At 48.4% G+C, this 26,546-nt stretch overlaps 2 protein-coding genes across 3 annotated transcripts in view; one reads left to right on the top strand and one right to left on the bottom strand.

Annotated features, from left to right (window-relative positions):
- Window positions 1-2,514: 2,514 nt before the first annotated feature.
- Window positions 2,515-21,735, bottom strand: STK11IP (serine/threonine kinase 11 interacting protein). Its single transcript, XM_014249638.2, has 24 exons — window positions 21,609-21,735; window positions 21,307-21,509; window positions 19,187-19,261; window positions 18,864-18,959; window positions 17,826-17,933; window positions 17,547-17,618; window positions 16,462-16,591; window positions 16,189-16,292; window positions 15,298-15,387; window positions 14,200-14,241; window positions 13,531-13,698; window positions 13,147-13,228; window positions 12,676-13,038; window positions 12,302-12,492; window positions 11,217-11,327; window positions 10,287-10,482; window positions 8,397-8,900; window positions 6,796-6,911; window positions 6,512-6,609; window positions 6,152-6,330; window positions 5,828-5,912; window positions 5,363-5,445; window positions 3,643-3,869; window positions 2,515-3,346 (listed from the first exon to the last, which is right to left on the bottom strand). The coding sequence occupies exons 1-24, from the start codon at window positions 21,661-21,663 to the stop codon at window positions 3,206-3,208; spliced, it is 3,519 nt and encodes a 1,172-aa protein (XP_014105113.2). The 5' UTR covers window positions 21,664-21,735; the 3' UTR covers window positions 2,515-3,205.
- A 291-nt stretch (window positions 21,736-22,026) lies between these two features.
- Window positions 22,027-26,546, top strand: part of SLC4A3 (solute carrier family 4 member 3) — a 33,765-nt gene continuing 29,245 nt past the window's right edge. The window contains exon 1 of one of the 2 annotated variants that reach the window (XM_005519728.3): window positions 22,027-22,097. The gene's annotated coding sequence lies outside the window, so the exon portion shown is untranslated. The remainder of the gene's footprint in view (window positions 22,098-26,546) is intronic. The other variant, XM_014249542.2, reaches the window with a different exon arrangement.

Here is a 26,546-nt window from a genome sequence, read left to right on the forward strand (position 1 = left end):
CTGAAATAGCCAAACCCATGACTGAAGGCATAATTTTCATTGATAACAGCAGAATAAAGCAGGGCTGGTATGTGGCTGTGGAAAAGTGGTGGAAGCTTCAGGCTCACAGCAATGGCCTGCCTGCAGCCTGCCTCTAGAGCCCCACGGCCACCCCAGCCTGGGAATCCTTTCAGCTACGTACACCTTGAGAAGAGGCTGCTACAGGCAAACACAGGCAGGGAAACAGAGGTTGAGACTATCCTTGCTCTGTGCTAGCAGCTGAGTGCTGGAGCCAAGTGCACCAAGAAAAGGAGAAGGGGCAAAATCCAGATTGTTTAAGAGCACAGCTGGGGGACTGCATAATCAAAACTGAGACAGGCAGAAGGTATCTGCAGCTGGTTCAATATATATTCCACCTAGCTGCAAACCCCAGCTGTCCTATCCAGCCCCAGTTCCCACACAGCCATCAGTGGGCTGGCTGCAGTGCTGGAGGGTGGAGTGTGTCAGGGGAGCCCTTGCACACACCCAGCTGATGCAAGGAGACCAGTTAATGTAATCACTGCACCAGGTGCAAGAGGCCCTACAGCAAAGCATTTGTGATCATGGAGTAAGCAAAAAGGGCTTAATCTATAATAACCAGGAGACAATGCTAAGCGAAAACAAAGCAAGTGTTTTATGAAGAGGCAGGAGACAGGTCGTGGCAGTGCACATGAGCTTTCCCGTCCGCACAGCAGCCGAAGGAATGCACAAAAGCAGGGAGCTGGGAACAGAACAGAGGCTGGTGCTGAGCTAGGAGCACAGGCCACCACAGACATGGCAAAATGGAGAAACAGGTGAGTAGATATCTCGGAAATAAAACACAGGAAGAGCTTGAGAAGAACTGTGGACATGCACACAACCAAAACCTTTGGTTCTGGCAGTCCACACTTTGTCAGGACCCTCAACACATACCCAGATACTGGAGTAGCAAAGGTGCAACTTGGCTAGGATCAGGAAAGCAAGTTCCAGGGATGAGTTTGCTCAGGGAATCAGCTTGAGCAGAAGCATCATCAACGAGCTGGTCCAGTAAGTCCAAATCTGACTCTTGCCCTTTGTGAAAAATACAACTACAGAAGGTGAAGACAGAACTTACACAAGGTTCCTTAAATGGCAAGATGAAGACATTAAACCCTCCTGATGTTTACTGGCTCAGAGTCCTTCCCCCAAACAAAGCTAAGGACTGAGCTCACTCCCACTTAAGATCTGAGATCCCCAAAGGAACAGAGAGCAGCAGCCATATACCAATTGAGGAAGAGGGGAGAAAGTGGGATGAATTGTGACATCTGCCTCCAGACCGTACAGACCTTGTCATCAAGTCTATAAAAGGCTACATAAAAATATTGGCCACTGTGGGCCTTCAGCAACTCAACTGCTTCTGGAAGTGACAGAAGAACATCCAATAGTACAGTGACTCCAAGAGTGGCCTTCAGACCCAGGATGGAAACTGAACTTCCCATTCTCCTAAGGCTTTAAGAATAGCATCGATCAGTTTGAGCAGGAAGGGAAACTTTACTGCAGCTTTTCAGGGAAGCAGCAGGATGCAGTGGGGCCAAGTCCCTGCTGTTTTCTTGATGACAGAAACTGAAACCACAGACACCAACTTTGGGCATGTGGAAAGTTTAAATGTCATAGAGACTACTGTTAATAGCTGCCATATTCAATATCCAAAGAAAACAGGCATGAGGTCACTGAATGTCAAATGCATGTCTTTGTAAAAATCAAGATCACATTGACATAAAATACAGGTTTGTCACTAAGGATTGAACAGTCAGAAAACTTGCCCTGAAGCTGTGGACTGAACATTCATAGATGCCATTGATGACTGAACAGAGATTCCGTTCTGGGAAAAGCTACCATCAGTAAAGCTCCCTGCTTAAGGTATCAGATCCCACCTATCAGCACCTCAATGTAACAGGTCCAATTCTGCCCAACCCCACAGGGAGCTTCAACTGCATTGAACCACCACACACAGTATCTATCTTTGCTCTTCACTGGGCAGGGCCAGAGACTGACATAGCAAAGCCCTGTCCAGGCAGCAGCATTTTTTGAGCTGCATTTAACTCTGTGCAGGGGAGGTTGAGACAAGGTAAAGCCTCATATGGGGAAGAACCTAGAGGCAGGCACTCCCACCTCCACAGCCACACCAACAACAGCTCCTGAGAGAGGCAAGCTTCTGAGGGCCTGTCTACCAGTAAGCAGCACACTGGGGCTGGAAGGCCACAGGATGCTCACCTGAGGGCAACTGTCAAAAGAGAACACCACAACCTGTGCCTGGTGTTAGTCTAATTCTGTTTAAACCTTGTTCCTTTGTTGCTGCTTGGAAGCCAGGAAGGTGGTGAAGATTAGCAGCCCATTTGTGCCCACCCTTAACAGGAAGGGGAGAATGGCCTAAACCTGGTGAGACGTTAGGGAACCCTTGAGGCAGCAGCAAAGCTAGCACGGAAGCCCTTAGACATTACAGCACTGCAAAAGAATGAAACAAGGAAAGCATGATAATTCAATAAATATAAGCTTTTATTACAATAGAAAATAGTAAAACTCATGTTAAAATAGACTCTTACTTTTGGACTGCTCAGAAAAAGCCTAAGCCTCACTTATACCTGCTGGTGTCCATAAAGGTCCTGACCCCTAAGCAATGAGCAATTTCTGTGCTGAGAACCTCGAGGCTCCTTCCTCCCAGTGACAGTGAAAGACTACAGCAGCAGACTGAGCCATGCCCCACTGGGCAGACAGGTAAGGGCTCTCTGAGGGGTTGTGTATAACATGCTTCACCCCTTGTGCAATCAGGCTCCTGTTTGAAGCAGGTAGCTTTAGGGAAACCATGGACAAGGAGGGAGAAGAAAAAAAAAAAAATCAGCATATAATGATAGCTGTCCTGAGACAGCTAAGAAGGCAGCAAACACATCTACCAGAAATGGTACCTGACTGCCTTTGGGTAGCTTAAACACTATGCCAAGAAACACTCTCCATCTTCTCCCTCCATGGCCAGTCCAGTGCAAATAAATGACTGTGCAGTCTGAACCATCATGTGCTCCCCTCTTACTCACCAGAAAGGGCCAGGGCCAAGAGTAGAGTGAAAATCAGAGGCCACAGAACAGCAAGGTCAGATGGGAGTGGGAGACACCTGTGCACCATTGCTGGCACAGCAGCACTTGAGTCCAAGTCCCTCCTGCTCCAGCCACCAGGCTCACTCCAGTGCCTCATACACAGCCTTCCGGAGCTCGATTGAGAACATCTCCTCCCAGGGCCCACGGATCCACTCCACCAGCTCTTCCAGGAGCTCAGGGCACTCTGTGCGGATGTGCCAAGTGCTCTCCAGCTTCAGTACCTGGCAGGGAGGAAAGGGAGGGAGGCAAATAAGCAGACTGGCCTGACAGGCACCCATCAGCCCTAAGCCACCATCCCTCAGCACAGCTCTTCCTCATTTCTCTGTGACCTCCTCCTCCCTCTCTGCTGCCAGCAGTCAAGTGTCTCTTGCATGACTTTCCACTGTGCTGCCCTGGCTCTGTGGAACAAGGCCCTAGGTTAGGATGGGAGATGACAGCCCCAAAACACTCTTGCAGCAACAGGATCTGAGCACAGTCAGCCCCCAGCATCTTGACCCCATGGCCACCTCCTGGTTACCTCATCGTAAAGCATCAGCTTGATGTCACAAGGACAGAGGCGATAGGTTATGATATTGCTAATACTGGTGATTGGCTGCTTCTCCTTCAAATGGATGTTGCTCTTAGGAGGCATTTCTGCCTCATGGTCTTCATCCAAGGAGGGCTGCACCTGCCACTGGTGATTCTCCTCCAGCAGAAATAGCATGCTTCGGGTACTCAGCAGGGTCACAGGGAAAGCAGATGCCCCTAAAAGGATATGAAGGAATAAGAAAGGCTTTGCTGAGAGCCTGAGTCACCACAGAACCAGCTTTGCTCTCCATTCCTCCCCTAGGGAAATCCTTTACAGCAGCAGTAACTTCAGTGAACAACCTTATCCAGCCTCCTGACTGAAGAGGGGACCAGGGTACTGAAATGTGTCTGGGCTTCACCAGCTTATCCAAGCTCATTGCAGGAGCATGTATATGAAAGACCACTGCCCAGCAAGGCTTGTCCAGCCCCTGACCTCAAGTGAGGCAGGAAAAGTCATTCAAGTCCTTTGACCTCTTAAACATTTAACTACTCCTTAGTTAAAATTTGGCAGCTGCAGCTCAAAGGCTGCCTTTTTTGGCCTTAATTTGTCTGGCTGTAGATATTTGATGGATGGAACAGAGAGCACACACATAAAGTTTAATACCAAGCTGGGATGCGTCCTAAGTATGACAGGAAGGAAAGTAGTTTGATAAACTTTAGGGAACGTAAATATAATCCAGCTATTTCAGTGGATGCAAATTAAAAGCACTAGAACTTGGGAATAAGATGTACAGTAATAGGGAAACATTAGCAAAACTGCCTGAGGTCACAGGGGATCACAACCTGATGCAGCAATGTTTGCTTTCCTCATCACAGCTCACTCTTGGGAATTAGTAGGACTATCAGAAATGGGATGTTTAATTAATCCCGTCTACTTGGTAATGAGATCTCAGCTGGAACTGTGTCCAGATTTGGGTACCATACAGTAAAAGAGGAGAAAACTGTAGAGTAAGAAAAACACACTGTAAGTTCTCCCTCCTATATACTATTTGTTCAGCTTGAGGATACCAATAAATGAACTTCCCACAGATTCCTTCTGATCCTCACTCTCTCATACCTCCCCAATGGTCAATGGTGACCAGGGGTGCAACAGCTGTAACAAATTAATCAGAATGTGATTAAGAGCTAGGTTGCTTTTTTCAGTGTCCCAAGCTGAGATGACACTGGAATTGTTCACTGAAGACTCAAATCCCAAGTTTAACACATTTGTCCCTCAGCAAGGTCTGAAACAGAACTTGAAGGGCTCCAGCAGGCTCCTCCTGTACTATGATCTCAGGTTCTGGACACCTACTTCTGTTGTCCCAAATGAAGAAGCCTTTCAGCAACTCACACAAACCAGCTGGTATTATGACTCCTCATCTTTCCCTCAGATCAGATCCAGCCCCTCAGATAATCTCTCAGGCTGTCACCAAAACTGTTTTTCAAGACCAGCTGCTCCCCAGAGCCTAGACTTCCATGTAGAAAAGAACTGGGAGATTCGCTGGATGTGCAGAAGTATGCTGCTATCCTACACAACCCATCACTACAAAAGAGCCCTCACCTATGCCCCCACGCCATTTCACTGCTGGACGAAGGGCATGGCTCTTTTCCCCCAGACTGTACACAAAATCATAAGCATGTAAGCAGACAGCACAACATGTGGGACATCTGGCTACTGAGATCTCCTGTACCTTGGATCAGGTAGGCCAGCAGGTAGAAGAAACAAGTGTCACCTGTAGCTGAAGAATCTGTGGTCTTGGAGTCCAGCAGAGGCCTGGAGGAGATACAACAGTGGGCTGATAAGGAAGCACTCTGTTTCCAATCTAGGTTTGTTGTGAACTAGCTACTGTTCCCAGTCCTCTTGGGGAAGGGAAGGACCCTCTCTTCCAGATAATGCGAAGTCCTCCCTCTCCTGGTCCTCCTTGCTGCCAGGAGCCAAATGCTTCTTGCAAGAAGGCTGCCCTATGTCTCCTACTTTTTCTCTCTGTTATACCCTGCTCAGACTCCTCCAGAAGACCTGCCTGGCTCAGCCCACGACACCCCTTTGCCTGTTCACCCTCTGTGCTACCCTGTTTCCAGCACCAAGCTTCCCAAGGTTTGCTGGACAAGGAGACATCCCTTTCTACCCGAAATCCCAACCTCTCACAAGCTCTTACCATAGCCAGTGCTGGGGATTCATTTCCACAGTGGGGATTTCCTTCACCTTACTCCTGTGCTTAGCAGGCAGCTCTTGCATGAGATCTAAAGAGGGGTAGAAGGCAGGTGTCTTTTATTGTAAACTCAAGGGCAGTACATAACAGTTCAGGACACTACTGTTCAGGGAGGTGTTGCAAGTTATGATACCAGTGAGGTTCTCTCCCAGATATTTTTCTGAGCTGTCAAGAAGGTAATTTCCAATCTATATCCAACAATAGCTGATAGTTCCCCAAGAACAAATCTGTCAAATCCTCTCCCACACCCCTCTACAGCTCTACGGTTACCTGTCAGGGTCTGCAGGAACTGGTCACAGCAGCTTTGGTTCCGGATCAGCAGATTGTAGGAAGTTTTTGGGTTATCAAACTCCATTCGCAAGCTCTGGTGGCAGAGTCCCACTTCCAGATGAGAAATATCAGACAGGTAGTGAGAGTCATTCTTCTTCAGCCAGTCTGAAGGTTGTCCCCTAATCACAGAGCACAGCCCTCAGCTGCAGCAGGCTGCCCCATCTCCTCTCCCACGTCAGACTGCAGCAGGGGGTTTGCCAGAACAGCCTGTGCATGTCACCACCCCTTCAGTGCAAGGGCAGCAAGGCTAGCACAGGCTGACACTACCCAGCACTCATGGACTTGTGGCAGGGTCCTCACCTGATAGCTCCAGTGACTTCCAGCACATAAATCTTGAGATCAGAAGCAACCAGGATTGAGAGGAACTCTCCTTGCCGGCCAAACTTCACCACGACCACCTAGAGCACACAAAGGGTGGGTCACAGCCTTGGCCTGCCCCTTGACAGCTCATCCATGGAAAGGCCAGACTCAAAGACACTTCAGCTCACTTCACACCCCACACGAAATGCCACCTCAGTGCAGAACTCGCAGGGCGGCCAGAGGGACACCCAAAGAGTTGTAGGAGTGGTGCTGTGGGAGCTCACCTTGAGGAAGCACTGAAACTCCTCATCATTCTCCTCAAAAACTTCCATGTCCAGGTACAGCTTCAGGCGATGATCCACTGAGCGGAAGTCCCTCGCATTCAATACGCTGTTTACAGCTGAGGAGAGCAAAGGGCAGCAATGACACTCTGCCCACCGACCAGGGGCTGCCCAAGCATGCAGACAGGCACCAGGGCAGCAGTGTCACTCCCTCTGCACACCTGCTTCCATCAAGTCTCTCCTCAAGACGAAGGGCCAAACACAGGGCTTTACAGGCCACAGGTCTCCATGTGGAGATAAAAGAGGACTTAATTGCTCCAACACTTGCTTTTTTTCAGATTTACAAAGCTTTGGTCTAAGCCAGCTTCAAACTATGCTTGCCTGTTCAGTCACAGAAGGACACTGCTTTGCTGCTGGATTTGGCAGAAGGGCAATTCTTTATCGCAAAGCCAGAAAGACATTTCTCATTTCAATTGGTGTCAGCTCAGGTCGACTTTTTAACTCTGACTTTGATCGTGGCAATGTTAAAGGGGCCTGAGGAAGACACCAATAAAACTACTAAAGAGTATAATTAGGTTTGTCATGAAATTGTATAACCAAATCATTTCTACAACAGCCACAGTACCAGCCAAGAGTTCACATTTCCCAGCAGAGCCTATTCTCCACCAGAAACACTAATCAACCTTTCCTCAGCAGGAACTTTCCACAGGCTCAGTTTTAAACTGGGACCTTGCAATTTGACCCCAAAAAATAGACTGCTTTATTTCTCATACTTCAACTGTATGAGACTGAACATAGCAACCTTAAAGCTGTGATTCTACACTGACTCCTCTTCTGAGGCACAGCAGTCTTGAAGGACTGGGAGAGACCTCTATAGATTAAGAAACCAATAAGTGTGTAAATCAGAACTACACTCAGCTGCTGTAGAGTCACTTTCAGAGCTAGAGAAGATAACCTCCACAGCTCCTTTCCAACTTGTTATTCTGTAAATCACAAGCTGATACCCAAGCAAAGGCAGTCTGCTACATCAGAAATCCAGGGTCCTTCAGAAAAATAATTTGTGGGCCTCCTGTCTCACATGACAGCCCTCACACAGCCAGAATGTAGTCTAGTCTCTTGGACAGGTTTTGTCATCTGAAGCTCACAAAAAAAGTTAGGAAAGCACAAGCAACTGTAGATCCACAAACCAGAGCCTCCTACTAGCACACCAGCCTCACACTGCACTTAAGCCAAAGAATAAATACAGAGAAATTGTGCATACTGCTCTCCAAAGGAAATGCTCCAGCTGGCAGCTCATGGATGCCACAGGAACCCAGTGTGTCCATAACTGAGCAATGCAGCTTCCAGAACAAAACCCTATTACTCAGAGCCTAAGCAATAATAGGTATTAGGAGCTGACTCACTTTTCCTACCTTCAGGCATGAGGATTTAACAGAGAGAGGAATGAAAATCTCTGCTCATAAAAACCATACGTTTATGGCTGCTCATACTTGATGTCCCCCTTCCCCATTAAACAGGAGGAAGCGTACCCTGCAAGCACCAGTGATAAAACCAGCAACAAGCTGTCAACACCCCTAAACCCTGCATAGCTTCCTGATACTCACGAGGACTGAGATTCCATGTTTCCTCAGACTCAGAGTTCAAAGAGAGCGGGGAAGGAGTGGGTCCCCGGGAAAGACTGTAACGGCAGCTTCCCATCAGGCTGCCCCCGTTGGTGTCTGTGTGGCTGAGGGACAAGCACTGGCTCTTCACGCCCTGCTCCTTCCCACAGCTGCCATCTGCTCCACGGGAGGTGGGATGAAGAGTGCCTTGAGCCTGAGTGTCAGGCTCAGTGCTCAGCTCCGGGGTCCTGGTGCTGTTGCTGGTGTCTATCTCCGAGCTGTCCTCCCCACCAATGTAGAACTTGCCGCTCTCGCTGACCAGGACAGATGTTTCCTCTGGGCCCTCCGGCTGGCTGCCTCCCTCCAGCACAGAGTCTGACAGGTCCTCACTCGTGCTGTCGGCACCAGGCAGCAGAGGTGTGCTGGAGCACTCCTCTGAAGGCAGAATGACTACATGGTCACTGGAACAACTGGGACAGGCTACAGGCTCACCAGCTGCTGCAGGACCTGTGAAAGATTTTGTCAGGTATAAAGAAAAGCCAGAACAGCTCTCCCCAGCAAGATTTTACTTCCCCCTGCCCCCTCTGCAAATCATGAGCCCACCCTTTTCAAGGTAGAGAATAGTTAGACTGACTTGAGCAGCTTGTTGAGCAACTTGTTCAAAAGCATATCCTACATACCTCCCTTCACAAATCAACCAGAAATTCTGGATCAGTGCCACATGAAATAATTCTGCTCAGATTTAGGGTGCTCAGTGTGTGGTTTCATTTGAAACTGTATAATGGTTCATGACTTTCCTACACTTCACATATGCTCACATAACCTCTGAAGGCCAAGCTCATGACCAGTCAATCCAATCTTCTTTAGCCACCTCCATCCCCAGCAGGCTGTGTCCCTTCCCCAGCTGTCCTCATCCCTTCTGACCCTTCTGATCCTGATTCCTATTGCTCTCCTCACCCACACCAGAACAGACTCCCAGCTGGATCATGGGACTCCCATTACTATGGCAGGGAGAAGAAAGTGTCCTGGGGTGGAGAAAAGTGCTGCAGCCAGGACTTCTGTGTTCACTGCAGTACTTCAATCCCAGGATACTTTGTCAAACAGCATCTTCTCAGCTAAGGCACTCCCCACTTTGAATATAAACTGGGCTTCGAAAAACATAGCAATCAGAAGATGCCTGCTCAGGACTAGCTACATCTCAGCTGAAATACTACATCCAGTTTTAAACATTCAAAGAAAATTGTGGACAAATGGGAAAAAGTACAATGACTAGCAAGAAATTGAATGTATGAGATATGACTGACAAGTAAATTATCTAGAGTTGAGTTTATTTAGTCTCGAGGACAGAAACTAGGAAAAGTTGCCAGGGGAGAACAATGGCCCACAAGTACAAAGAAAAGGAATAAATTGCTCCTCCAAAGTGGCAGCAAGAATGGGCTTAAGATCACAGATGGGGAGACAGATTAGAGTTCTGATTGTTTTTCTCATGTCTAACAGGCAAAGTTTTACCTGAAATATTGGTGCAGATTCCCTGGAAGCTTCCCTTAGCAAAAGCTCTTAGAACAAGTAAAGTCTCTGTGGCAGAACTGACTACACGACCTTTAAGTCCTCTCCCAGACTTCACTTTCCAGCACCTCTGTGTTCCCCCAGGCCACTCAGAACAGGAGTGCTGTTTCCTTAACCTTAAACAAGTGGCTTATTCCTGCTAGGAAACAAGGCAGGCTCTTTCCAGTCCAAGTAGGCCAAGTGAGAATTCATCCCACAATAAGTTTTAGATTCCAGTACAGCCAACACATCTCCTATACATTCCATGCTCTGCACCACAGCTGCCACTCTGGAAGTCTGCCTGGGCATTAATTAGCAAACATCCTTCTCCTGGGCACTACAGCCTACCTTGATCTGAGGCAACTAGAGTCTCCAGGATTTTGGTGTCTCCAAGCTCTGAAGGATAAGAACCTTGATGCCAGGGGACCAGGGACTGTGAAAACTCCTGCTTGCATTTCAGGCACTGGAGCTTCACGGATCCCTTCTCTTGGTCCTGATTTCGCCGATTCTCCTCAACAGCTGGGGACAGCACTTCAAGGATACACTAAAAATAGCAGCACAGGGAAAAGGATGCTTTCAGGTAGCTATGATTGTCCTAATAAAATCAAGCTTCTGACACCAGCAAGTCTTTTCACATGCCTCACTACAGCATTTCAGAGTTTAAGGGGTGCAAGAACATTTTCCAGCTGTGCAAGACTTGCCAAGGGCATGGAGCTTCACTGCAGAAGACCAAGACAACCTGTTTTTGCAAGTCTGTGCCTGATAGCTACATACTGACAGGCTCCCTCTGGAACTCTGATCTCAAATGTCCCATCTATTTGTGTTTTGTCTCTAACAACTTGTTTAAATGTACTTAAATGGTATCTTGAGAGAAATGATTGAATTACAGACCAGAGTCCCTACAGCAGCAGAGTGGACATAGCACTGACATTCACTGTCCAGAGGACCAAGCACAGGCCAGCGCATCACTCAGAACCCATGAAACATTACATTGCACATGCACAAGTAACGATCACTAGATTGTCTACAAACTTGTTGCCCCAAGAGGGAGAAAACTGCAAGGGTCTCTCCTTGAGAGCACTGTTTATGCTACAGGAGCTCCACTGCCCATGGCCATGCTCGCAGGACCCTCCACAGGTCATCTGTGCAGAAGAAGAAATGCCAACAAGCCAGACATTGGCAGCAGGTGCTCATGTGCTTAGAGAGCAAACAGCCCTATGCTGGCTGGAAGAATTCAGTGTTTTGCAGTAACACTGCCCATCCCCAAGCCTCCCCCACCTGCAGACACTGCTCTGGGCAGTCATCAAGCACCACGTATTTGCGCTTCTGCCGGTCCTTGCGAATGTAGCTGAAGTGCAACGTGAGGACAGGGAAAACTCGCTCCAGGTCCTGCAGGAGACAGAAAACAAATGTTCTAGGATGAGGGAGAAGCTTTTACATACTACATTTGCTTGCAAACAGCTGAAATATGGCCCTACAAGCATTTAATTTAGTGTGTTCTAAGCATCTCTCCACAGCTGATAGTATTTGGGAGTCTGGTAAAATGGGCACAAATAAATAAACTAATATAAACCTAATAAGTGCTGACTACACTTGCATTGACTACTTGAAAAATTGCATGAGCATTTGAATCTTAGAACAGTAACTTTCAAGGCCTGAAACAAAGCATTTCAAACAAAACACCTTTTCAAGAAGGTATTTCAGAAGAATATCAAGCCACAAACATTCAAAAAGGCACAAGGGCAGGGTTTAAAAATTAGTTGGAGCTTTTACAGAAAACAGAATTAGAGAAACCTGTGAACATGTCCATATACAGACTGAGTGTTAAAATCCTACCACAAGGAAAAAGAGATTTCCAAACTCCCTTTCTAAAGAACCACAAAAGCCAAATAGGGCTGCTAATGCTAAAGTGTGCACCTAGAGCAGATAGCAAACTGCTCACTGAGCTGCCAGGAGCTCTTTAAACACCACACTAGGCTCTGTGCTGCTCTAGAAGCAATACAATCCACAGTCCTCCAAGGCCAGGGTGATATCCCAGTGAAGAATGGATGGGAAGGAGATCTCCATTTCATTTAAGTTCCTCTTAAGAAGTCGCTCATTCCTCCACACTGGAACAAGTCCAGCCATGGACTTTAAATTCTAGCTTTGGAATAGATTTGATGCTGGTTTCTGCTATGTTATTGCAGGTAGTCTAAGCCATACAGATGCCATTAGATACACATACATTGGGTTGAAGAGATGCTCAATCAGGCTTTGCAGGAGCTAGGAAAAGACCTGCAGGATTCTTGATGGGAGCCCAAATCCAGGATGCTGCCATACACAGGGAGTAAGATGACAAAGGCTCACAGAGAACTGTAACTCACCATCCTCTTCCAGGTCAACTCAGAAGTCTCTACATTCTTCAGGCATTTCAGCTCCAGCCTGTGGAGGACTCTGGCAGCCTTCAATTCCACCTCAATCACATGCTTAGCTGTGACTCGCAGGAAGATCCAGTCTGGCTCTGGGTCCCCTTCACCTTCTATTTGGCTCACCAGCACTGGCTGGCACAGGTCCACTGCCAAACAAGACACAATATAGGTCAGTACATGCAGCAGGTCTTCAGTCCTGCTGGACCCAGATCCTTAGCATTCCCAGAACACTGGGCATCATGATACAGCTTCAGAGACAATTCACTTTTGATTAACCTATTTTGTTATCATCCAAGCCCTTAAACACAGCAGTAAAAGGACCTGTTTACCTTCTGCCTTCTCTTCCTCCTCTCCAAGCATTAGCTCATCTGCCTCCTCTTCTTCTCTCTGCTCTCCTTCCATAGGCTCCTCCAGTTGTACTTCAGGCTCTTCCTCCTTTGCAGTGTCATCCAAAGGAGGAGAGGATCCTTCCTGGGAAACTTGGGGCTTTTCTTGCTCTGGGTCAGAGCTCTCGCTCTGCAAGTCCACCACAGCAGGTCTGCCTGTGATCTCATCTGCAGAACGGCTGTGGGACATGACGGGTACTTGGTCATGCTCCTCCAGGTGTCTCTTGTACTGCAGCCAGTCAGCACCAAAGCGATCTCTGAAGCTGGCCAAGCGCTTCATCTCCTTCTGATGCTCTAGAACCAAACCTGCAGAAAGAAAACTTGGGAAGTATGAAAGTAGCCACCAGGCCAGAGCACTCCTCTTACTGTGGGCAGTTTAGCTGCTATGTTATTAAGGAAGACGAGAAGCCTCACCAGCAGAGAGGGGTAATGCCTGGGGCTCGTGTTCTGTGTCACTTGGCTCCGAAATGCTCGCTCTGCGCACCTTAACTTTTCCCTGGAAAAAAACAGGATAAAAGTAGTTGTGAGGAACTTGAATAATGAAAACAGCACCTGATGAGGGGCTCTGCCAAGCTGAAGGGCTTACAGCTGTTGTAGTGTAGAGACACACCATCAAACACTTGTCAGGGTATATGAAGACTGATATTAAAGCCCCTTCCTAACACACAGCAGTGCAGAGGCTCACTAACCACGCAGTCAGTACCAGACCACATCTCACTGCAGGAGGCTTTCATGACAAGGCATCGCCTTTGCCCAACATGCCAGCTACATGGCTAAGCAGCTTTGTCAGTCCCAGACCTTGCTTTTCTTCCGAGGCACCCTGATGGCCACATTCTCTGATGGTGACTGACTGTCGCTGAAGTCTGCAGCACAGGAGCTCTCCAGTGCGCTGCGGTCCAGTGCAGTCTTCTCTGAGGTAGAAGTGTGGATGGACTGGGACACACTTTGCACAAGCCTTGGAAGGTGCTAAAGCAAGAAGAAGAGAGTACTGCCAGCTGAGTACAAAGGGCAGACAAGGTAACCAAGCCACAACTCAGGCTGACAGCTTTCCTGCTCCTCACCCCCAGCTTTCACCATCTCAGTCAAAGCACTGAGAACAGATCCTGCCTGGTTGATTGGATTGTTTAGCCCAACCACACTGATTTAACTCAATCTCTGCCTTTCTTAAAAATAGTAGATGGGAAACTGATAACTATGTTGCTGACATGTAGTTCTAGTGTCAAGTACCATACAGTACCTGAAGAGGAAACAGGCAAGGATCCAAGTCCTGCAAGGCTACATAAGCCAGAAAAAATTGCACCAGCCAGTTCCAATAATTATTAGGAATCAGCATAAACTGAGACAAAATGATCTGTATCAAAGTCAAGGTAGCCCATAAAGATTTAAGAGGACACATGACAATGCAAAAACCTGTTAGAGTTCCCAGTCCCAAAGCCAGTAAGATGAGTTTTTAACAATTATACTTACCATTAGGTCTGAGGAAGAGAGTGGCTCCCCATCCAAGAAGAACTGTAATTAGAGACCCATTTGCAGTCAGATTCCATTTGGCTGGCACATACTCAGGACAACTTCTGCTGACTCCTATTCCCCTAGGGTTGGGATCCCTGGCAAAAAAACTGCAAAGAAACAACCCTGTTCCTGCCTATCCACACTCCTTTAGTTGTAGCTACCTGACCTAATAGCATATAAGTCCAGAAGGGACCTTGTGGTTTTCCTGTTTACAGACTTTATAACTTCCAGAAATGTATCCAAGACAGTTTGCGGAAGAGGTACAATAGATTATTCTACAACAACTCAAATTGTTTTGAAGGGTACTCACTTTCACCTCAAAGCCTGTATCTACTTCTAGCCTGATTCCACACAGCTTCCAGTAACTTGAGCACAGTCAAAGCTTTTTCCAAGAAGCAGTTTGAAGACAATGAATCCAGCCATTTGCCACTAATATGAAGGGCAGACCAACTCTGGAACACCTTTGACCCTTTGCAAGTAAGTTTAGTTTGCTAAATTACCAGAACACCAGCTTTGCTGGCTGCTTTATTTGAAATCAGATTACCAAGAACTGACCTAAGCACTGGAGTGTACGGGAACAGTGATGACACCTGTCTGAGAGCAGAGTGAAGGAGACACGCCAAAGAAGTGGCCAGGGCTTGCGAAAGTAATACATACTTAGGTAAGGTGGGCCAAGACAGTGAGCTCCTTCTTTGCACAGTCCAGATACCTCATCACTATCTAGCAGGAACACAGTAAAGTTCCATCAGTGAGCAAAACTGAAGTAGACAGTGAAGACATATTAAGATCTGAGGTGTTGCAAACCTGAGACCAGTATTCAAGCTCTGTGCTGGCCAGCACATCACATAAAAAATTAAGGTTAAACTACTCTACCACAGGTAAAAAAAAAAACAAAAAAACAAACAAAAAAAAAAACAACCACAAAACAATCAAACAATCACCACTGTTACACAGCTGGAATAAATCTGCAAGTTGCTTATCTCTCATTTTCCCCTGAGTGTTAGAACACCCTATGCCTTCAACAGCCGTGGCAGAAGGCAGGTGGCTATTACTCACATTGGAGAAGGCTGCCCTGGGAGAGACATGGACAAGGGCTGCAGACCGGTGATTTTGATGGAACCATATTGGATTTCCCTCCAAATGCAGCTGGGTGAGGGAAACAGACAAGTTGTTACTAGAAGCAATATTCTCTACCCCAGTCTATACTGCCCGCAGGCTCCAGTCCTTCTCTCTGCTTCAAGAAATATCCCCTTGCAGTGAAACAGTTATCAAGCCAGGAGAAGACTGGGCTTTTACAAAGCTTCCTGAAATTAGTTCAGCAAATAGAGAAGGAGATCAAAGTACCTCCTACTCATGACCTAAATCATTATGAGCTTTTCCAGTACTGACTCTGAGAAGTGTTGGAAGAACAGTCCTTTGCAGGCCCAGAGAAGCTGTATATGCCCCATCCCTGGAGGTCTTTAAGGCCAGATTGGATGCAGCTTTGAGCAACATGGTCTAGTGGGAGGTGTGTCCCTGCCCATGGCAAGAGGGTTGGAACTAGAGCTTTAAGGTCCCTACCAACTAACTGAAACCACGCTCTGATTCTATGATCTTCTTTCACAAGCACTACAGTAACTGCCGTGCTCCTTCAGACTTCTCTGAATACACAAATCCACAACAGGATTATGGGAGGATCTCTACTGAACTTGACAGTGTTAAAATCAGAGAGGATAAGGAAGTGGGGATGAATATATGGAAAAATTTTAGCTTGAGGAAGAGTCACTAAAAATGAAGTCTGAAACACAGGTGTGTATCTAAGGCTCCCCCATCAGTTTCCTACAATAAAATTAAATGCTCAAGAGTTTAACTTATCTTTCAAAACTCTCTGGTTATCACAAAATCTCCATCTTGCACACCCTGACCATGAAATCCCTAATCTAGCAACCCACCAGGCTTTATGTTTACTTTTTTTAAATAGTGCAGAGTGGACAATGGTGCCAGCTGGGCATGTTCCAGGAGCAGGTTATAGGCCAAATCCAGGTGCTGCAGATTCACAAGCTGTTCCACCCCTGTGAACAAAGCAAGAAGCCATCAGCATGCTAGAACACACAACTTAGGAACCTCCCCCAAAACTGAACCCTAGTAAAAATAGTTGTGCCCAAGATTTCAAGCTCTGTTCATTCTCAAGGACAACAGGAAGGTTTCAAACTCAGAAATGCTTCTCCCTTGTGGGCTCACCATTAATGCTGTCGAGCTCATTGTTGCGCAGGATCAGAGTCACCAGCTTGGATCGGCTGAAGATTCCAAGGCTTGGCACCTTGGACAGGAAGTTGTATGCCAGATTGAGGTATTCTAGCTCTGTAAGGGTCTGTTCAGAGAGAGGAGCAGCACTGGATCAGTTGGGACCTCATCTTGAAGCCAGCCCTGAACTCAAGACAGGACACTAGCTTCTACCATTTTCTTTATCCCAACAAGGTCAACCAACAAGTGAGTTTCTTGAGACTGTTTCTGCAGGAAGAGTTTGATGTTCACATTTGTTTGTTTAGGTTTGCTTAGGGGTGCTCAGCATCATCTAACTGCTTTACAGGAGCACCTTTCTATTTCCTTGTCAACTTCGATGGAGCACAGGAAAGGATTAGACATCCTGTCTCAGCAAAAGGAGTGAACTACCAAAAGAAGCCCTTTCTTACCTTTGTAAAGATGATGGGGAATGATACCTTGTGAGCCCCACCAACTCCATGAAAAGCTGTTCATAGCTTTGCTTCCAAGAAGCAGATCTAGCCCAGCAAAACATGAATTTCATTGCCATTCCCCAGAACCCACATGCCATTATGATGGATTACCCCTTTTCTAGAGTAATTGACAGGTTTCTGAGAGCAGGAAGTAAATGCTACTGAGAGTTTGAACAAACTGAACAGCAAGCTTCTACAGCCCCATGCCTGGCTACATAATTCTCACCTGCTGCACAGATTACAGCAAAGTCTTGGCCAGAGTGAAGTGCCCAACCTGTGAGGGGCTGTACACACAGAGTACCCTCTGTGTATCGGTGCATTTAGCACTCGGCCATGCTGGACTGCCTAGTGACAACAAGAGCTAACATTGTCTTAGAGGTGAGGAACACTGCCTTCGCTGCCTCAGGGGCACTCAGACTGCAGATACAGGACAACTGCTTTCAGGCTGCAAGCACTAGCTCTAAGCCACACTGCATCTGTGATTTCTTTTATTACACCTCACCTAGTAGGAACATGATGTCAGTAGTTACAGATTTTTAGCAGTATCCTGTGTGCAGGAGGAAACTCTGCTGGTCAGCCCAAAATACTCACCGTTAAATAGTGCTCACAATCCTGGATCTTGTTATGACTCAAATCCAAGACTCTCAGAGCATTCAGTAATTGCTGAGGGACAAAAAGATACTAGATCAGATCCTACAACTGTCTATATTACAGGATGAAAAGCCTCTCCTGCTGGGAGAGGACTGCAGAATTAACACTGCCCACTTCCTCCCACCCAGACCGAGCAGCATCAGTAACAGAGGGCCTGGCTCTTAGTTGTGATCATCTCCTCTCTTCTCCTCAGCCATGCAGGAAGGATGCCCCACTCACCAGTGAGTCATCCAAGGCAGTGATTGAGTTATAGCTGAAGTTCACAGTCTGCAGTTCCAACCATGGGAGAGCACAGCTGAGATCTCCACCACATGCTGAAATTATTTCCTAGGAAGAAGAGAGGAGCCATTCCTTGGTGAGTACTAGCTGTTATAGTAAAAGCAGATGAATACAGGAGAACAGTCAACAAGGTGGCTAACATACTGTGCTTTACGGACCTTGTTTTGGTTAGAGAGGCAGTGACTTTTATGTCCCTAATTCAAGTATTTGGAGGTGGTGGGAATCCCACGGCCAGATATTTGGAAAGAAGGGGAGATGCTTTTGTTTCCTCCACTGAAGTGGCAATAGTTAACCTAAACTGTTAGATTTGTTGTGCTCAAAACACTGAGCACAAAGATTCATGCTAACAAAATAATTTTCAGACCTCTCTCAAACAAAAGCAAGATACACACTTGTATCCTGACAGATAAAAAAAGCTCTCAAAGTACTCCCTACTATCAGCCCCTGCTCTCCAGCAGGTGTCTGCTTCTATGCCCCAGAGAGAAGCCCAGAGGCCCATGGCCAGCACAGCCCATGCTACTCAGTTCTCCATGGCTGGCGCTTGCCTTCATGTCTCAGAAATGTACTGGGCAGCAGTGCAGGTAAGACACTGGGGTACAGCATTTCTTCTGACAATAAGCTCTAAAAAGGTTGCTGAGGTACAATGAAATAAATCTTGACCAGCTGCAGGCTATGAATGTGGAAACAGCCAGATACACAGAGTTGTCAGATCCAGCTGATACAGGTATTGTCTAGAGCCAGAAATTCTCAAGAAACTAAAGAGAAGACTACAGAGCACATGTGCTTGCAAGCAGGGAATCCTTCAACACTGCTTAAGACAGGAGTAGGACCCCAGAACAGGGAAGGGAGATGAAGCCATACACAACATGAATGAATAAAAGGGCTAGCACCGTCTCCTACATCTTCCCTGTGTGAAGCGCTGTAGGATCAAGACAGCCTTTCTCTTGCAATTTACCCCATGAGCTGTGTAGCACTCACCTCCAGTGTACTGATACATTTGCAACAGGTTAGAGATTCCAGCTGAGAATAGACAAATCGCAGTCCCCGGAGGCAGTGTGCAGGGACAGACCTCAACTGCAGCAGTGATGAGAAAGTAAGAACAACATACATCAAAATATTACAGTGGAGGAGCAGATCCAAGTTTTACCCTAAGCAAATGTTGCAGGAGTCTAGTCTTAGCCTTCTAGGGAAGCCACAAAAGCCTACTCAGTTTTTAGGAGTAGAGGCATTCTGCAACCACAAAATTAGTCAAGAAAACCCAAACAGCAAGACTCAAAACCACTCTTGTCATCCATACTTACTTCCAGATGCCGGAGTGACTTGAAAGGGAAGATCTTCACAGCAGATTGTAAGACACAGTTTGGAACATGAACAAGCTAGAGAAATAAGAAAAGAAATCTCATGTCAAGTTTGGTTTGTGCTGCACTACCACCTTCCTGATGCACCAACTGCAGCACCTTGAACAGGCTGTCCCTCCAGCTCGAGTGATCCTTAGAAGCTTTCTCCCAGTGCTGTTAGTGCCATTGTCTCCCCAGATCCATAGTACAACAGAGGTCACAGAGAATAGCATGTTAATAAGTCTGCTTTACCAGCCTATGGAGCTCCTCTTCACCTCCCCTGCCCACATGGCTTCATCACTTCCAGTGCCACTGGGAGGTCTGGCAGCTGGATTCCTCATCAGCCACAACCAGCAAATCTCCTAAAGACAAAACTAACTGCTGGAGGTATGTTTATCAAGCAACTGAGTGGAACTAGCATGCTGGTGGGGAGGTGTGTATGTGCATTTAACCACAAGAGGCAAATCACAAGCAGATGCAATGGAAAACAGAGTTGGCCTCCAAGGCGCTGTTAGTGTTAGACTGAGGTGTCTGCAAACCTCTTCTTTGTATTCTGTAGTACAGCCACAGGCCCTTTCAGCACAGGACTGTTAGGCTGTGTTCATGTACTATAAAGCAGCTTATTAAAACCACCTTCTCATGCTTTCTACGGACAGTGCATAACCAGTATTTCTGGCTGTTATTGAAAGTGAGTAGTGGAGTAGTTACCACTTCCACTGTAGACAGCAAAGTACAAGCAGAAAGACTGTCTCTGTCAGTTACATATACATTCACACAGAAGTGACTCATCAGGTGCAGAGCAGATATCCCAAGACCTCATCACCATTACTGCTTCCACAGCTACAACCCTGCCAGGAATGAATCAGTGCCCACTGCCTGCCAGCTCTAATGCTGCATGTTGAACAAGAGCATTTGTAAGGGGAGCTTGCACTGGCAAGCTCTAATGATCAATTCTAGCAAAATTTATTTCAGATGTCGTTCTTGCTGTGTGTCTTGATCACCTCCTCTCCCTCCACTGTTTTAAAAATCTGTCAGACTGATATAAATGATTAGATTCTCCAAGTAAACCAGTTACCAGACATCAATGGGCAGCTTCCCCTTCTTTACGGGCTTGCTGCAGGGAGAGCACAGGACAGCACAGGAGAGCAGGAGCACTTACCACAACATCCTCCTGACTGCAGCATCCTTCCCTGCCTCCCCCTGCCAGGAGACCCATATTTCTCCACAGATTCTGGGCCCCACTCCCGTCTCCCCACCCACTACACTGTTACAAAATCCTCCCAACAACACTCTGATACTGCTCCGCTCTCACGGGGAAAACACGTTTTTAAAGACGTCTCAGATTTTAGTGCTCAGCCACAATACCTTTCGAGCCACGCTGCGGAACCCAAAACAGCTGCTAGTGCCTGTTCCCCTTTCAGGCTCCTTTCACCTCTATTACCCTCCCAGCGTGTCCCAGTGCCCTGTAGAATCATGTGCAGCACCGTAGCACATGCCACCTTTCAAAAACCTCTCTGAAGAATTCCCTCATCTTTAGTTGTATCTTTATTACAGCCTCTTTACTACAGCCTTTATTGTTAAAATTAATAAGGATACGTTACTAGAAATACTCCGTGATGTGAAACTGATCAACCAGAAGCACCAGACTGCTGAAGTAAGCAGCAGCCTCAGTGTGCACAACATCTGACCCCTCTGCTCAAGCTCCCCGGCTCTGCTGCCTTGGGCAGATCACTCATCACTCCGAGAGCACTCAGCTGTGCTCAGGTGCCATATACTGCCTGAATTGCTCAAGCACTTCAGGAAATAACCACTTGCCCAACAATGACAACACCTTACCAAGGTCAGAACATCATAAACTCCCGCTGCCCGTTTTTAACTCCGAGAAACTTTCCGCTGAGTTGCGTGGCTGATCCTAGGTAAGCAGCTACAGACTATCGTGCCGAGCGACCACTCCACGCCAAGAGCCCTGTGAGAGCCATCGGACCCACGGAGCCTGCAAGTCAGGCGGGGGCAATGGGCACCGGGGGAGGCTGCTCTGAAGCTGTGCCTGCCACCTCCAGGGGCCGGCCCTGGTATGTACGAACCTTCAGAGAGTGAGTCTTCTGCAGGACGTCGAAGAGGAACTGCGCCTGGAGGATGGCGGCTGTTTCGGCGGGGTGCGAGGGCAGCGCCACGAAGCCCCGGTTCTGGTTGCGGGAGCCCAGGTGCTGCTCGAAGACCTGCGTGAGGTGCTGCAGGGTGGAGGTGAGCAGCGTCAGCGTGCTGGAGCCGTCCAGGACGAGGTCCCCTGCGGGAAAGGGGAAGAACGGGCCAGGCCGTGAGTGTCCACGCACCGGGGGCACCGACACGACCCGGCCCGGCGAGGCCCGCGGCGGCCGCCACTCACCGGAGTCCTGCAGCAGCCGCGCCAGGCCGCGCACCAGCGTCTCCGCCGCCGCCATCTGCAGCGGGCAGGCCGAGGCGACCCCGGCCCGGTTCGGCACGGCCCGGCACGGCCGGTCCCGCCGCCGCTCCGCCGCTCTTCCGCGTTACCGCCGAGGCGCGCCCTTCCGCCGCACCAGCGAGCGGCCGCCGCTCACATCCGGTTGCCATGGAGCCCGCCCCAGCGTCCCCCTCCCGCTCGGCGGGGCCCGCGCCCCCCCGCCCCCGCCCCCCCCCCGCCCCGCCCCCCCCCCCCGCACCCCCCCGGGTAGGCGGCGCCGGCCCGGCAGCGGCGGCGGGCGGCGCGGAGCGGAGCGGGCCGGCCCGGCGGGAGGCCGGGGAGCAGCGCCGCCCGCCGCCAGCGCGGCGCGGCCCGGGCCGGGCGGAGCGCGGCGGCGGGGCCGGGGCGCGGCGGCAGCGGCGGCGGGCGGCTCTCCTGCTCCGGCGGTGCGAGGTACGGGAGGAGAAGGGGGGTGGGTTGTCCCTGCGCTGCCTCGGCTGCAGCAGCTCCGCCTGGCTGCCTTGCCCCGGCCCGTCTGCGGGGCGCTCCGGTGCTGCACGGTGCGTGGCGCGGTGCGGGTGGCTGCCGGTGCGGAGCATGGTGCATGGCACGGCACGGCACGGTGCGGGGCGGTGCATGGCACGGGGCACGATGCATGGCACGCTGCGCGGTGCTCGGGGCTGGATGCGGCGCGGCGTGGAGCAGTCCCGCGCTCGACACCGTACGGGCTTGCGAGGCAGGCACGGACGTGGTGCAGTGACCCCGGCGCCTTTCTGTGTCCTTTTCCCTCCCCGACTGTACGTGTGTCTGTCAGAGCCGTCCGTATGTCCAGTAGAAGGGTGGCTTATTGTTACCGTCTAGTGTTGGCACTTCGTTCTGGAGTGAATTTTGTTCCGTGTGTTCGTTTCTGTGTCTGTGGACCGTACAGGCTCCGTCCCGCCTGGTACCCTGTGAAGGGCCTGTTGTGAGGGACAGTCACAGAACAGACGCTGCTTCAGGAGTGAATGGCTGTGATGGTTCATCCAGGGTAGTTCAGTGGAATACAGGATTCGCTGAAATATTTAAGCCTTCTAAAGTGCTTGTGTAATAGTAGAAATTTCAACACAGCCATGTGGCAGAGAGATCCACAGGTTAAAACCTTCATGCTGGAAAACTTTGTGTGTTTGCTGTCTTATGTGATGCCTTTTCATTCTGGTGTGTGTGTCTGTTCCTCGGCCATGACAGAGGAGCCGTAGGGGCTGCGCAGCCCACTCCTGTTTTGTTTCGTTTTGAGGCTGTGAGTGTCACAGTAGCATCCAAATGCTTTGATGTATGCAGCAGCACCTCTCCTGCTCCTTTCCTCCATGGACATGCACATCAGTATTTCTTCCCAGGAAAATCTTCCAAGGCCTCTAATCCTTCTCCTTTGTGAGTTCTTCCCATCTGCGTCTATCAGCCAGACTCCCTTCTCCTCCCCTATCCTCAAACCGGCTTTGCCCCTGTGGCTTTATCCCTATCTTAACATCCACTCCTAGTCTAGACACTCTACAGCTAAATTATTCTCAGCCGATGGATGGCCAAGGGATTAAGGAAGAGCTGTGAGGATGGATGTGGGACCTGATCGCTGTCTCCATGCAGCCCCTTGCCCATGGAGCTGGGGCAGCCTGCCTGTAGCGTTACCAACTCATGTCTATTGCAAAGGGACAGTGTGAACTGCTCGTCTCAGCCCTCAAAGATGTGCCAGATTGCATTTTTCTCAGCAAAACAGGGAAGCACTGGCACTGTGAAGCAGCCTTTGGGGATGAGGGGGGGCGCCGCTGGAGTCCCTGTGAGCAACATGTGCGAGATGCTGTAGCTGCCAGCATTGCAGGGACATGCCTGCTTACTTTCCTTCAGAATCTGTTAAGCCTAGATGGTCAGTACAAGGTGTGGTGATTTATATGAGCCGGTTCTGCTTACTGATGTGCTTGTGGAGAGAGCGAGGATGTGGGAGTGCACACAGGTTGGCAGGCTGTGGATTTTTCTGGCCTCCCTTCGAATCTGGCCTGCTGGCATGACGTTTCTATTACTGAAAATTACTTCTAGTGGGAATGCTGAATCATGTACTCCCCATAACCAGGAGATACAGTAGGATCAAGGTATCAGTCATTTGCTTTTCTTTTAGTGGTGTTTGTTTTTTTAGTTTCCCATTTTGTCTTGTGCTCTTCTTATGGCAACCCAGGCAGTGATGCCAGCAGGCTGGGCACTTCAGCATGGTGCTTATTAGCAGAATTCTCCCTGATAATCCTTTTAAGTTTCTATTTTAAATTTTAACCCATTCTTAAGTCTCTTTATGAAGGGCTGTCTGAAAAACAAAATAATCTTTAGTCGTGTTTTACACCCTTGAGATCTTTCCAGATTGCTGGTTTGTCCCCTCCCCATCTTAGTCATCCCATATTGTGCTAGACAAAATTAGCTCCTAACCTTTCCTTATAAATCAATCCCTCTGGCCCACTGGCAAAATTTTGCTCTTCTCTGAACTCCATCTGTTGAGGGTGATAGAAACGCTTGGCAGGATCCCAGCAGGTGTCCATCCCACCTTCCTCCAGAGGTGGCACAGAGTAAGGGGCAGGTGGCCTCTAGTGGCCGTGGCCAGCCGAAGAGGAGCACCAGTGCTTTCAGGCTGTGGGCTCTCCATTCTTTAGAAACAGGAGAGCTGGTAGGGTTGGATTCGGAGAACACACCTCTCATCCTCACCTCTCTCTCGTCCCCAAAGCATCAGAGCCTTCCAACAGCTGGGCCCTGAGTCCTGCCGGCTTGGGGTGCGCACACATCGCATCCTGCTTTCATAGGGTGGTGAGTGGGGCATTGATGGAAACCCTGTGGGTATCTCCCAGTCCCTCTGAAATTTCAAAGCAAGTCCCCAGGGCTCTCTTACTGCTACTACAACTGTCTGGCTTTTAGCTGTTCAGCCTCATTAGAGTGATGTCTTCAGCATAATTCTGAATGCACTGCTATGATGTAAAGAAAGACTAAGTGCTGGATTTTCCCTCCCTTTTAACTTCATTTAGGCAGTTGGGCTGTAGTTTTAAACTCAGTGTAACATCTTACAAAGCTGGTGTCAGCAGAATATATTGCACCCATCAGTTCTCCAGGATGTGTGTTTCCTCCCTCTGGAAGCACAAAATGCCCCTGGAGCTTCTGCCTTGCTTCAGACTTACCTGAGGTTGACCTGAAACAAAGCACATTGCTTCACAGCCCTTCTGATAGTCTTTTGTTTACTTCAAAGGCCCCACAAGGCATGTTAGTGGCACAGAGGTGAAGCTGAGCATTAGCATTTCTTCTGTTAAATTACCATTTTGCTAGGTCTTAGGGATTCTGCCTCTACAGGAGCTGCTGTCCAAAGGCCCATTATCTTTTTACTCCTTAAGTTACAGTTCTTGCAACACGTTTTTGCAGTCACTCTGTAGTTGTGAATGTTCTGTTCCTTAAAAATGTCCAATCCTTTCTTTAACAGTGGTGATGCCGTGGCCCTGCAAAGTGAGGTTCCCCTACCAGCTCTTCCCACTGGAATAAAATGTTCCCTGCCTTCAGTTTCAAATGTACTGCTGTTTGTTTTCATGGAATTATACCCTCTTCTCGAATTAAATGCAAAAGAAAAAAGGAAAAAAAATAGCCATGTATTAACCTTTTCTCTATCATGTCTCCTACTAAGAGGATGGCCTGGATGCTGCATTTGCTGTTTAGATGTCTGTCTTGGCAACCTATTTCTCCTGAGCTGTTGAGGTCTTACTGAGGATGAAATTAGTGATGGGTCCAATAAGGTGTGTTTCAGGGGTTTCTTACATTATGTTTTGCCTTGTTCCTGCTAATTAGGAGGGTGGAGCAAAAGAGCATCCTTCATCAGTGGTCAGATTAGCTCCTCAAAAACTTGCCTTACAGATGGCCCTGGGATTTTTGGTTTGAATAAGCTCTTCATGCAGGCAGAGTAAGCAGGCTGTAGATCTCCTGGACATCTTCAAAGACAGAAGGGATAATGAAGTGGCCTTACTGGTTTCATCCTTAGACAATCTTTAGTGTTTTAGTCACCTGTCTTGAACTGTGTCCCATGCTAGGTATTTCAGAATAGATGGTAAGAAACTCCTCAGCAGATAGCCAGGACACAGATTATAATACTTACTCCAAAGCTTTCATAGCTGGGGAATAGCTTGTTCTGAAAGATGGTTTTAACTTCTCTTCATTTTCTTTATCATAAATATAACTTGTTACCAGAGAGATGGCTGAGCTATCCTCTGACTTCGCAGTTTTTTGCTCCTTGATGACATCACTAAAAAAAAATGTTTTGCCAATTTTGAATTCATTTGTATTCTACCCTTGTAGTTTGAACGAATGTCTCTTTCCTTGTGCTGTGAACTGAGGATACTTTGCTTCTCCCTGTGCCCAAATCACTGTTTATGTGCTTACATATCCTCTGTTTCAGATGAGTTTCTGGGGATCAGTGTCTCCCCAGTGCCAGTCTCTGTACCATTTCCAGTTCTTCCTGGGGTGCAGCTTAGGCTGTGCTGCTGCTGTAGATGGTTTGACCAGAGGTGTTTCTGTGTTAGTCTGTATCCCAGTCCTTGTCAAGCGTGGCACCTCTTTTCCTTGATCACCTATAGTTGGATATTGAGCAGATTGTTCCTTTGTGCTGTCCTCAGGGACTCGTGTGTCCTTTAACCCAGCCAGTGCTGACAGGGCACAGATCTGCAGCCTGTAGGTTGGTCTCTGCCTGTAATGTGTTGTTTTGTGTGTGGCGTTTGAGTGATGAACTGTTTGTCCTTGTGCTATCTCTGTGGTCTGCACAGCTCTCTCTGTGTTTCCTTCTGGCCTTTTTTGGGATCTGTCCAGTTAAAGCTAGGTGCCACAGGACCACTCTGCTGCCTGCTCCTGGCATGTACTCCCAGC

Source organism: Pseudopodoces humilis, chromosome 8 (genome assembly GCF_049639895.1).
Source record: "Pseudopodoces humilis isolate 2021_Gansu_Grassland_sample_001 chromosome 8, ASM4963989v1, whole genome shotgun sequence".
NCBI classification, from domain to species: Eukaryota; Metazoa; Chordata; class Aves; order Passeriformes; family Paridae; genus Pseudopodoces; species Pseudopodoces humilis.

Excerpts from the sequence above, each read along its gene's own strand:
- STK11IP (XM_014249638.2), bottom strand. The coding sequence starts at position 21,663 with ATGGCGGCGGCGGAGACGCTGGTGCGCGGCCTGGCGCGGCTGCTGCAG. Across the intron at positions 6,610-6,795 it reads AGTTTCAGTGCTTCCTCAAG|GTGGTCGTGGTGAAGTTTGG; the intron begins GTGAGCTCCCAC and ends TGTGTGCTCTAG. Across the intron at positions 6,331-6,511 it reads GAAGTCACTGGAGCTATCAG|GGGACAACCTTCAGACTGGC; the intron begins GTGAGGACCCTG and ends CTCTGTGATTAG.